General features: G+C 31.0%; 1 protein-coding gene across 1 annotated transcript; it reads right to left on the bottom strand.

Moving 5' to 3' along the window:
• Nucleotides 1-1,802: 1,802 nt before the first annotated feature.
• LOC112754316 (auxin response factor 5) lies at nt 1,803-7,638 on the bottom strand. The gene is made up of 14 exons (XM_025801929.3): nt 6,768-7,638; nt 6,508-6,620; nt 6,051-6,149; nt 5,844-5,900; nt 5,423-5,575; nt 5,235-5,319; nt 4,947-5,037; nt 4,689-4,853; nt 4,471-4,593; nt 4,277-4,352; nt 4,061-4,196; nt 2,734-3,983; nt 2,392-2,582; nt 1,803-2,290 (listed from the first exon to the last, which is right to left on the bottom strand). Exons 1-14 carry the CDS (start codon nt 6,904-6,906, stop codon nt 2,173-2,175), a joined length of 2,796 nt encoding a protein of 931 aa, XP_025657714.1. The 5' UTR covers nt 6,907-7,638; the 3' UTR covers nt 1,803-2,172.
• Nucleotides 7,639-13,312: the final 5,674 nt, after the last annotated feature.

The following is a 13,312-nucleotide window of genomic DNA, read 5'->3' as shown; positions in this document are numbered from 1 at the left end:
TTATATTTAGGTGTCAAGAAGAGAATAAATATTTTACTACCAATCACAAATTTCATGTTGAATTGAATTCATTTACAAGTTACAACCCTAACTATGAAGTAACATTACAAACTAGTAGAAAATTTGCACAACACGATTATGACCCATGAAACATGGTCAACAGATGCAAATGTTAAAGCAAATTTATAGCACCTTTTTTTTTGGGAGTACATCTACCATATCTAATACAAGCAAATTACCTAGTAATCCACTATTTTATTAATAAAACATTTGTAAAAGTAATAAATATTACATTACTCTGCATAGTCATTTTTTTCCTCTCTTTATAAATGGTTTCAGATTTTAATCTTAAACATAACAAAAAAAAATTATAAAAAAGAAAAGTTATGCACCAAATCTTTTCCAATTTCATTATTTCTCTTGGATGTCACCTAATTTATTTGTTAGCAAGTTGTAGTGTGTATCTTGCTGCATATATTTTTGATCATCTGTTGGTCAATAATGAAGGGCATGGATTTGCTTTTAATATCTTAAACTATGCAATATGTCTCTAATTATTATGAGTAACTTAAAGTTGAAGCTATCTATTTATTTCTTTTAATAACTCGAGAACCGTTCTGTGCTCTCATGAAACATAGTAATTGAGATGAATTATGTTATGTCAGTGTGTGCTTCCTGAGTAAACTTCTCATTATTCAATGGCAGAAACAAACAGTTGCTGTTTTACATAGCCACCAATCCACCATAATAATAGTGTCCCTATAATGTTTAACCTATGGCTGCTTCTATCACCATTTTCTTGAAATTAAAGAGATTACAACTCAGTTGCCTTAAACATCAAAATACTATTCAATTCGAATCGAATATCGCATTATCGACCCCTTGACAGTTGTAGAATGCCTAAACAGCAACGACCAAAAGCGGCTGCAAGTAATAACTACCTTAAGATATGGCAACAACTAAGAATAAAAGGAACTAAAAAAGGAAGTTATATTTTCCAAACACACCAGATCACCAAGTGTATGATCTCGTATTTGAGCGACAGTGTGCTTTTTGCAGGTTTCTGGCCGGAGGTCGTCCGGCCATGATAGAGTGGTGAGAAGATAGGACTTGCCTCGACCGAAGACCATCTTCGAAGTACAGGTCTGGAACAATGATTGAAACAATAAATATATAAAGTAATGATAGGTGAAGCTGAAGTAACTTCCATGAATGAAGTAAACAATACTTCAAGATCACAGACCAATTTCTGAATACATTATTGACACCAAACTAGGGAGTCAAAAAATATTAACTGGAGCGCCAAAAACCAAGATTAAATTGAAAAATGCACCCAGTTGAACTCAAAATTGATCTGACCAATGTAACTAATGATGACTATTTGACCATTTATTTATTACCATGATTCATGGGAACACAAGTTGCTTAACTACTGCCTGCTGGATTGCTTCGAATGGTGTTATATTTAGTTTGGGAAACAAAAGAAGTGGGGAAAAAACTAAGCAACCAGAATAATATTAAAATTCAAGAGCTAATGCACAAATTTCCATGTTGCATCTTAAGTTTTCACATATCAAGTTAACAAGATGGAAATTCAATGCAAAAATGTTACTAATTCAAGAAGAGAGCAAAAATAGCTAATCACTTCTTTAATTTTAAAGTATCTATCAATTTAGACAAAGTAATACATTAAAATATCAATATATTTCGACAATTATGTCTTTATACATTGACATTCTAACGGATAACTTGTCTAAATTGATTTTGAAACAGATCTAATATTTGACAAGTTGCAAGTCATATGCTATAAGCAAATAAAGCATAATATTTCCACTTGCTTGCAAGAATGTCTCACCCAACATGACATTAAGTATGTAATCTTTGGCTCATTGGAACATTCTAGCCTGTGACCTTTCTTAAAACTCAGACCAACCTTGTCTTCAAGTTTTTTCCATACACCTAATACTCCATTCTTTGCCAAAAGTGTCACTTAGTTCATACATTACATAGAACCTTTGTGTCATTACAAGGTTGATACATAGGAATTCTACAACAAATAACTTTACTTTTGAGATATTTTCTTGAATTAGAAAAAACACTTTGATGCCAGTGTTGCAATGAAATTGCAAAGAATGGCTTAAGTGATATTATATATAGGCCACTACCTAATATTCAAACATTGATCCCTTGCAAGGCTCCACTGTTGAGAAGCTTCATTCCCTCTTCACTCATCTGTTGAACTTCTGAAGGCGATAAGATTCTGATGCATCGAACGCAGCCGACAAATTCCCTGCAGAAAATTTAAATGAAGGAAATTATCAGATGATATGCTATTTGATCATATAAATATATTTTCATAAATCCACATTACAAGAGAATGCAGAAACTTACTCCCAAGGATCATCCCCAACAAGAAGAACATCACTCTCATAATCCACATACACCAGTTTCCAGCCGGAACCTTTGGTGTCATTCAGCAGACCATCTAGTCCAAACATGCATTCAATCGCGCGGATCAGCTCTTCGTAGTTCTTGAAAGTTGTGACATCAATTGATCTTCCTACAGATCCTGCCTTTTGCACCTGTCAGCATTGAATCAACAAAACCATGATGATTAGATGCAGTTGATACAATTGATTTTTTATTAGGAAAAATGCTAATAGCATAAATGTCATTCATTTGTAAGATATCTTAGCATGACTGTGAATTTGGAAAGAGGTTTCAACAGCAAACCTTAGTGTAGGTTCGCACGGGCGCAGCAACTGGTTGCCATGAGTTATTCTGCAGAAAGCTGCTTTCATCAAAATCAACATGACTTGAAGATGTACCACCTGAGTTGTCTTGCAGAGGAAAGGCATGTGACTCAGTTAGACTTGCAGAGGTTATCTGAGACTGGACATCCTGGCTAGAACTTAAGTTGCCGACGATGCAATCTTGTGGATTCTGGAAATCCCTCTCCTTCAGAGTGCAATACTCATCCAAAATGGTGCTTGAAGTTGAAGGATCAACCATGGTTGTATTTACACTATTACTAACATCGACACAAATTTCACTTTGATTATTGCTCTCTGCTGAAAGATCCCTCAAATTGTTTGAACTCGATATACCGTTGAGGCTGTACATCCCCGGCTGACAGACAGATGTCAGCTGGTCTACTTGAGACAAAAGCTTAAAATTCTTGACATATTGATCCCACACTTCTTGGTTCATTGGCATGGGAGGATTCACTACTTGAGGTTGAAGTGCGGCAGAATGCTCTTGAAAATCTGATACCGGCCCAGTTGATCGGTTTTGGTTAGCAAAAGTTTGGTTAGAAGAATACACCATCCATTCATCAATGTCTAGCTGAGGAAGCATGCTGTTTGCAATTGCAGAATCACCTTGAGGCATGTCAACAAGTTGAGGATGGGATACCGATGATTCTAACTGAGGTTGTATAGGCCATGAACCGGATTGCGCAAGTGACTGACTCTGGTTTTGATTAAGGAATGCCAATTGGTTCGCAACACTTTGAGAGTTAGCAGGATTTGAGGCCACTTTTTCAATGTTGGTTCCTGTTCCTGCAGATGGAATCTCATACATTTGATCATTTAATACCTCAGGTTCGAGCTTCGGCTTATCAATAACTGTTCCAGAAGACATATGGTTATCATTTTTCGCTTGAGAATGTAAGTTCACGACATTAGCTTGGTCAGGAACAGATTGAGAATACAAATTTTTCAGTGGCAGGTTCTCTGTACTAGCAAGATTAACTTTATGGTTCTCTGGTGCCTGTGTGGTCTTTGCATCTTGTAGAGTACCTCTCATAGCAACAGATTCTTGTTGCATGGCCATGGCTCCATTATTGTTAATAAGTTGTGGCTTCAAAAGCATTTTCATCAGGTGTTCAGAGTAGATATTTGGCATTGAATTCGCCAGCTCCGTTGCACCGTTTTCAGGAACTCTTATATATGGTCTTCGTATCAAAGCTCCCCAGTCGTTTTCTGCACCAATCAACATTAACTTATCAGACACAGGAAAGCTCATCGATATTTGAGGGAACACAGATCAAGTAACTTACCCAAAAATCCAGACTGTAATGGCCGTTTTAGACTCGAAGTTAAAGAAGGAAATATAAAAAGGCTTTCAGGAGTCTCAATTTCCCATACACTAACTCTATTCTGCTTGTCACCACATCCTGGTTCATCCCACTCCACCTGCTCATAGAAAAATAGTTGGACTAAACAACAACATATTATGAATGATCGAACTTCACATTAAACTTTTTATTAACTACCTGAATATTTCGCCACTTAGAACCAGGCCATCTCAAAGGATCCAAGTCACTGATACCAACTATTGTACCCATATACCTGCAGGATGATGAAGCATATGTCAACTTTTCTTGCTTGTTAAGGATTTTTCACATCACAGCTGAATGGTCCAGCAGCCATATTATAGTACAGCTTAATCCAAGGATCGGAAAATTACCTGCGCTTACCGGATTCTTCTGTCTCAAACATCATACCAAATCTCATGCCAACTGAGAGTTGTGTCCCATATACAGATTTTCGGTACTTAGCAAGTGGAATAACAAATTCTGAAGGGCATGCCCTACCAATAAGTAGAAAGCAAACATTTCAGACACTTAAAAAAATTACCCTCACAAGTTTTGTATGCAATGAACGTGTCAAAAATATCAAACATACCTTGGATTATAGAAAATAGTGAAAGGAATTCGGTTAGAAGCCGCGTGAGCTGCAGCAGCAAGCACACCAATGTGCATGCTATCAGCAGAAAGAACTGATGATGGCAATGTTGTTTGTTGGCGATTAACACGCCTAACACCAACTCGCAGTTGCGATTTCTCATCCCTTGAAAATGTATAAACATGGTTTTAGTAATCATAACTGATAAAAAGATTAACTTGCCAAGGAAGAATCCTAGTTACATAATTTCCAAATTACCTGATAAATAGAACAGAATCCCCTGCTCTAAGCCTTTTTGATCCGACAAATAAACTCCATCCTGTTGTTAAAAGGTGTCTCTTGGGCTGACCTACAGACACAAGTGTAAAAATTGCAAGTCAGGAGCACTCTCAAAATAATACACAAATATGCATTTGACAAAAATACCTGATTAAATTCTGTTTTAATTTTTGGTGTTTTATGCTCAGGTTTTAGGGAAAGAAAAATGAAAATAGTGATTTTTCTACCAAAGCGAAAGACAGAGTTGAACACTAAAAGAAACCCCACCCCGGTATATATGTCGAAATGTCCAAGTATTGTCATGCAAATCACGGACAACTAGTTCTTGTGTTGGAGGCTGAATTGTGTAGTCCTGAAATGAAAGTGAAAAATTAAGAAAAAATAAAATAAAATCAGATTGATACAACATCTCAAGCAAAAACAAAGAGGATTTCCAACTGAGTTTATAGCCATACCAGTGGAGGAAAGAGCTTTTCTGCCGCCCTCCGTGGAACTGAGAAACCGCCGTGTGTGCTGGTGTCACTTGCAGTCAAAGTTTTGCAGAAAAACTCAGTTGGATGCTTGCTGTGCTTTAGGCCAAAATCAGATATAGGAAACACATCTTTCTCCTGAAACATACAAACATAAGCTAAGGAGAATGACCAATATCACAAAAAACTTTTAACATTTGAATGGGTAAGAAGTAAGAACTGAAGCTTTCTGAAGTACTCTCTTTGTTCCAAATACAAGTCACTTTGAAAATTTGGTACATTCATAACAAAATGTATCTAGATATGATATACATTAAAATACATTGATTTATCAATATACTAAATTTTGAAAGTGACACATCTTTCTTTTGAATAGAGGTAGTAATATACTAATATTCAAGCTTACCGAATTCAAGGGCTGGAGACTCATTTGAGCATAGATTTCATCTGTATCTTTGTCTGCCTATAAAATAACACAGAAAAACCAAGAAAAGGTAAGCATTTGGGGAAGTTGTGATGATTTTGAAGTTGAAAAATGTGGAACTCAAGACTAATACAAAGAATAAAGAAAGAATTTGGAGAATCAAACTAGCCCCAGAAGAAGCAGACTCACATGAAGTGTGACATTTTGAACTTGGCAGAGCAACTGAGATGGAAGGTTTGGATAGTTTGGAATCTGAGATGTTGCTGTTCTTCTGGTGGAAGCTGCCACCTGTTTTAGATTCACAACACAAAAGGGTCCACACCACACACACATGGCTTAAGTCAACAAAACTATGCTCTACCAATCAGAATTGAAAAGCTCCTAAGATAATAACAGAATCTTGAATGGTTAAATTCACAAAAGAAGCTTGTGACACTAGTAACAACTAGCAATTCTTCTGCATCATTAATATTTTTATCCCAAAAGGGACTCCCCCTCCCTAATATGAGAAAAGGAGACTAATGAAGATATTGTGCCTCTACTACTATGCCAGCATCCTTAGTGCTTCATTCAGATTGATTGAAGCACTAATGAAGATTTAGCATTAGAATTAGCACTGAAAATTTTATCAGATGAAGAGATGTACCTGCTCACTATGTCCCTGGGGAAAGTAATAAACAAGACTTCCCACTTGAGGCAAAGAGACAAGAGGGCCAGCACAAGCATGCCACAGTTCTGAATTCAAAGTCTTTCTCACCCCTGAAATTACCATCATCATAAAAAGAAGGCGAAAAAGGTTAAGGGTGAAATATTTAGCTTGATGAATGATGAAACCATATAATTAACCATCCATTATTAATTAACAGGGGAAAGATTAAGTGGAAAGATAAAACAAAGATTACAAACCAGAGTGCTCTTGCATTTCCTTGAGGAGCTTCATCTCAGCAACTAGAGTTTGACCCCCAACAACACCAACACCACAAGTTTTAACCTTTTCTTCTAAGGAAGCCATTAATGCTGCACCACTCTCTACGTTTTTAAACATAAACCACCCAAAAAAGGAACCTCTTTTTCTACTCCTTCATAAACAACCTCAAAAAAAAAAAAACTTCACATAAGCTTCATCCCCACCAAACCAAACAACCCCCCAAAACACAAGCTTCAAAAGAGGATGATTTTCACTACCCCATTTTCACAAACACAAGTGGTGCATAGAAAACATAATAGGGGGTGTTTGAGCTGGGACCATATAATAGTATTAGTATTAATGATGTCGTTGTTAACATGAGAATGAGAATGAGAATCTCATGATCCTTATAAGTTGTCGGAGGAAACAAAGAAGAATCCAAAAGAGAACAAAGAACCTGCAAAAAGTGCAGATCTTTGTTTTTTCTCTTCTCATAAAGAAGAAAAGGGTGGCATGTAGTAGAAGTAGCATAGGGGGCTGGGATCAAAGTAAGAATGAGTTAAAAGCCATCATCAATTTGCAACACAAGCACGCGTATCAAAGCAGCATGAAATGAGAGAAAGACTCTTACTTTTTTGCTGCTAATATTATAATTATTATTCTTTTTTCATTTTCATTTTGTTTTCTATGCTTGAAAAAGAAATTAACCTTTCAATGAAACCACCCATCACAATCACAATCACAATTCACAACAACACACCACTGATGCTGATACTGCTGCAGCAACCATGGTCCATGGTTTTTGCTTTTTTCTTTCTTCTTATTAGTTACTACTCAATTCTCAAGCACTCATACCAAAACTCAAACACTATGATACGTGGACTATTCCTGTAGAGACATTTGACCCAACCAAAACTTTTATATTTTTTTAATTCATATTCTCTACTTCAATTTTACTGGCTAAAAAATTTGGATATGGAAGTAGGAGTAGTGTTATACCTTAATGTGATAATTTTTGGTATTTTTTAAAATTAGGGGAGGTACATAAATCGGACTCTTCGATTTGTGTTTAAAAATTTTAAAAAATTTGGGGTACACAAATCGGACAGTCCGAATACAGAAATCGGACGGTTTAATTTCTGTACCTCTTAAAAATCGGACGGTCTGATTTGTACTCCATAAATTAAATCATCCCACATTTTTTTAAAATACCACAATAAATCACAATTTAAAAAATACCATTATTAACCCAATATTAAAATAAAAATGTGCAATTTTACGATACAAAATATTAATGTCATTAAGTCAGATTTTTACTCTTTATTAAAAATTACTCTTTTGTCTTCTCTATTTTAATTATTGGTTCAAAGAGGTACCATATATTAATGCATGCCTCCTGCTATGTCCTTTGTGTTGTGTATATTCTGCACTTTGCAGCTTTAGAAGCTAAGGCCATTTTTATATTACTTTTTAGATATAAATATACATATTCTTTTAGTTTTTAGAAATAGTATTTAAAAAATACATCAATTTTGTTAATTTTAGAATAGGAAATTTATGTTTTTGTTATTATATTTATAATTAAATATTTTCTTTTTTATTTCAATTTTAAAGATATTATTCAAACAAAATCTTAAGCTTCCTTTATAATCGAACTGAGTTATTTAGGGCTTGTTTGGGTGAGTTTCTAAGAAAAAAATCTGTTTTTGAATTATCTTATTTTAAAAGATCTTATGAAAAAGTAAAAGTAATTTTATGTTTGGGTATCTCATGTAAAAAGATTTTTTTTATTTATCAATTATGTTTGGGACTTTGGGTATAACAATATAAAAGTACTTTTTTGTTTATTTATTATATGAAAAACATCTTTTTTTAAAGAAAAAATATCTTTTAAAAAATATGTAAATTACTGCTTCTCAAAAAAGATATTTTTTTATTTTTCTAGTGCTTTTACTTTTACTACTAGAAATTTGCCAAACACGCTAAAAAATAAAAAAAATCTTTTTTTTATTAAAAAAAATCTTTTTTTATCAAAATAATGGCGCCCAAACAAATACTTAATCATCTAAAATTAAGAAACTAACTGAAGTCAATAATGTTCAAAGCTGAACTACTAAAGTAAGGAGTTGTGTTAAAATCAAAGGTTGATGACAAAATAAACATTCACATAAATGCAAAATATATATTATAATAATATTCTACCTTAGTTTAAAATTAAATGTCATTTTTTAGATATACTTAAATATAATTTAGAAGTATAAATACATTAAAAAAGTGTAATATTTATTTATGCAGATAGTAAATGTATGTAATAATATGATTATGATTATGATTATTGTTGGTATTTGTAATAAATGAAAATAAGAAATAATGTAAAGAAAAAGAGCGAACCAAAGAAACACGAAAGCACAGTACACCTACAGACTATGATATGCAGAGAGCTTAGCTTAGTTGGGAAAGTAATATTTAAAAACACTCTTTAAATTTTCTGAAAAAGGAAGCAGATGAACCCTGCCACAAGTCATTGCCTTCATACTCCCCCAAAGAATCTTTATTTATTTATTTATTTAATAGTCAAATTTATTTGGGAATGATCATTTGTTTTTTAATTTTGTTTTTAAAAACAATTAAATTAATCATATTAGTCCCTAAAAAAATAAAATATAAGTGAAATTATTCCTGTCATTAATTAGATAATGACTTATCATATTAAGTATTATGTGATATAATGATGTAGTAGATTAATGACATATATCACAAAATAATTAATTAATGTGTCAAGTCAGGAACACATGCCACATGGCATGTCTAATGTGTCACATATTATCTGATATATCATAAATTTATTTAGAGTCAAATTAATTCTTAAAAATACATATATAAATCATTTTTATCATTAAAATTTAAAAATTAGTCAAATTAATCTTTATATAAATTTTTTTTTTGTTTACAATATTAAATTTTTAATTCTATTAATTTAATTTTATTTTTTATACCTTAATAAATAATTTTTTTAAATAAAATAATTAAATTATTACAAAATTATTTTTTTATATGTATTTTTAGATTTTACATTTTTAAGTTTTAGTTTTTTTGTAATGAATTTTTTATATAAATAAATTATATTTTTAAGTATATAATTAATAATAGTTTGATAAGATTATTTAAATAAAAAATTAAAATTTAAAAATATAATATTTTAAAAATACAGTTGATAAAATAATTTTTTTTATTAATATCTAAAAATTGTATTAAAATTAGTAGTATTAAATAATATTTAAAAATTAATATTATGTCAAAAAATAAGAGATTTATATAAGAGTTAATTTGATCAATTTTTAAAATTTTGAGATAAAAATAATTTAGTATATATTTTTAGGAATTAATTTGACTCTAAATAAATATATGGCCTATCAAATAATATATAATGTGCCATGTATCACTGATCTGATACGTCAATTAATTATATTGTAATATGTGACATTAAGAGAATTTTTTTTTATCAAATCGAACTTAAGTGAATTATAGTGTGAATTTTGCTAATAAAATCAAGTGTTTGATTGCAGAATATTTGTTGGCTAGTATTAATTTTGTGTGTATACATATATTGTACTTAATCTCAAATAATTTCACTCAAAACTTATAAGTCCAATGAATTACATGAAATAAAACTCGTTTATCGATAATAAGCACATTTGTACTTCTTTTTGGGTTACAATTGTAACTCATTTCTTTTTTCATCATGTAGTCACATCTGATTGTGCCACTTAGATACATTTTTTTTAAAGTAAAAAATAAAAACATGCATGTACCTAGCAAGCATTAATTTTGGCATACATACTAGAAAACAAACTAAGATGATTTATTAATGTATCGCCAATTTGTCACATCAATTTTGAAGATGTTCCAAATTTGCTTTGCTATTGCTGTTAATTTCACCTGCCCCCATTAGCATTTTCTTTGGGATACCCCCATTAGCATTACATCATCCTCATAATTGATTATAATTATATTTACTACTCTATTTCTTCGTGCCTTTTAAGGTATTTCATGATTATTGTCTTGGTCCAAAGTTATAGACCTTTTTACAACAACATTATTGAATTTACAGAAAATTATGTACTAATAACCAAGGTTATTAAGTTGTAATATTGAGAGTGAAGAACTTTTTGTCTATTTTTAATAAAAGATAACGCAACTGTTTATCAAATTAAAAGAGGATATTATAATATTCTGAGACAATGTACATTTTTTTATTAAAAAATCTGTTAAATATTAATAAAAATTAATTTTATAACAACTTATTTATAATTTATGCATATTTTATTAACAAAAAGGTGAATGTTTTCTGGAAGTAGTATTGTTTGTTTTGTGAAAAAAATTATTTTGTTCTATACATTTTTGTAATTTTTATATTGTCCTTCAATAAAAAATTATATATATATGGAATGATTATCTCAAATATTCTCCATTTTGAGATTCACATTATATACTAATTTAATTTTTCAGATTTCAATTATAGTATTATTTTTTTGAAAAATTAATCTCTATGCATTATAGTGTTTTTTTATTCATCAGTGGTGATTTAACAAATAAGATAATAAATCGACACTCTAATATTGTACTAGATACTAATAAAATAACGTCATTTATTTTTTATGCTCAATAAAAACAAATACAACATAATTTTAATATATATTAAAACGATATCATATATATTTTTATTGAACACAAAAAATAATAGACATCATTCCACCATGTCTAGCATGGTAATGGAATGCTATTTATCTCACTTTTTTTAATAAAGAGTGAATACTTCATCCGATGTTTAATAATTACTTTAAAAAGAAAACGAAATTTTTAAGAAAAAAAAATTTAATCTGGCCTCTGATCCTTTTTTTTTAGGATTGGATTAGTTTCTGTACCAAAAAAAATAACATTCATTTTTTTTTAGCACAGACACCTCATTGTCCTTTCGAATAATTTCAGAGATTGGGTTAAATTTTTTTTTATTAAGAATCTCGTTGTCTTTTGAGATAATTATCAGGGTCGCTTTTAAATTTTTTTCCTTTAATAAATCATGATTAAAAAGGGTAAAAAGATTATGGTATTTTGATATCAATCTTAGAGATAATAATAATAAATTAAAATTTTAAAAACTAAATCAATACATAATGCAAATCTCAAAAACTACTTTAAAATTAGTATATCTATTTCATAAAATTAGTATCACCACGGTTTATTAATATAAAATCCATCATATAATTCTACTTAACCGTTTATATTTTTAAAAAGTATAATTTCATGATATAATATTACAACTTATTAAAATTATAAATTTTAAAATTCAATATCTCTATACAATTTTTGCACGAGAAGATATTATTATTATATATAAAATCGAACATATATTTTACTTAATTTTTAAATATTTAAGAAGAATATATTTGCCTCGTAGCAAGTTTTGGTAAATTCAAAACTGAATAGATTTAGACAAGACATGAATTATATAATTGAATTAGAAAATATGAGAGAGAGAGAGAGAGAGAGAGAGAGAGAGAGAGAGAGAGAATGGGGGTGGGTTTACGTAGTTGTGATGTTTGACTGTGAATCACGCGTGTGGTTCACGACAAAGCTAGTGGGAGTGGGGCCTTCACTCATATGCGACACGTGGCACTTTTATGTCTATTCACTCACGGCGCCGTTTTCCACATTCCTCCCCTTTTTGACCCACCTTTTTCTATTTTTCACCTTTCACACCATTTCAAACTAAATACTAATATTAGCAAAACTGCTTTTATTACAATACACTATTATATTTGTTTTCTTAAATTATTAGGGGAAAAAAAAAAGTAAACTCTTAATTCTCACGCATTGTAAGTGGTTTTATTAAATCTAAGCTTTAAGTAAACTGTTCAATTGAATTTCATTTAAAAATATGTTACGCCCTAATAAAATAAGATTCGAATTTCTAACACTTATTTAAACAGATAAATAAATTAATTACTAGACTAATTTAAGTTAATTTTTACAATTATGAACTACAAGCAAGATTAATCAATTTGCTAAGATTCATATATAATTCACTTAAATTATTTAATGCTTGATCGTTTATTATAGTACAATGAAAGTACTATGATTTAAGGTGAACTCACCTGTAATATTAGATATTTAAATATACAGTACATACCATATAAAATCTCCACTTTAAGAATTGTGTTGGCATATATATATATAGGGGTCTGCTACACATACAAGTAAAAAGGCCGTACAAGTTTTACAAGTTATCAGCCCAAATTTCATTAACACGCGCATTAACTCATTTTGAATGGAGTGTAACTACATGCGCCCCACTCAAACGGTTCCTCTTCGTCTTCTTCTTCTTCTTCTTCTCTTCTTCTTCTTCTTCGTCTTCGTCTTCTTCTTCTTCCTCTTCCTCTTCCTCTTCCTCTTCGTTTTTTTTTCGATTTTCATGGTTTCTGAAATTCTTCTTGCTGCACATTCTTCTTCCTCTTACTCTTCTTCTTCTCCTTTTCTTTCGTTT

The sequence above is a fragment of the Arachis hypogaea genome, chromosome 16 (assembly GCF_003086295.3).
Source record: "Arachis hypogaea cultivar Tifrunner chromosome 16, arahy.Tifrunner.gnm2.J5K5, whole genome shotgun sequence".
In the NCBI taxonomy this organism is placed as follows: Eukaryota; Viridiplantae; Streptophyta; class Magnoliopsida; order Fabales; family Fabaceae; genus Arachis; species Arachis hypogaea.
Note: the sequence above shows the minus strand (reverse complement) of the source record. Positions and strands in the feature narration are given on the sequence as shown.

Excerpts from the sequence above, each read along its gene's own strand:
- LOC112754316 (XM_025801929.3), bottom strand. The coding sequence starts at position 6,906 with ATGTTTAAAAACGTAGAGAGTGGTGCAGCATTAATGGCTTCCTTAGAA. Across the intron at positions 6,150-6,507 it reads CCCAGGGACATAGTGAGCAG|GTGGCAGCTTCCACCAGAAG; the intron begins GTACATCTCTTC and ends AATCTAAAACAG. Across the intron at positions 5,320-5,422 it reads AAAAGCTCTTTCCTCCACTG|GACTACACAATTCAGCCTCC; the intron begins GTATGGCTATAA and ends CTTTCATTTCAG.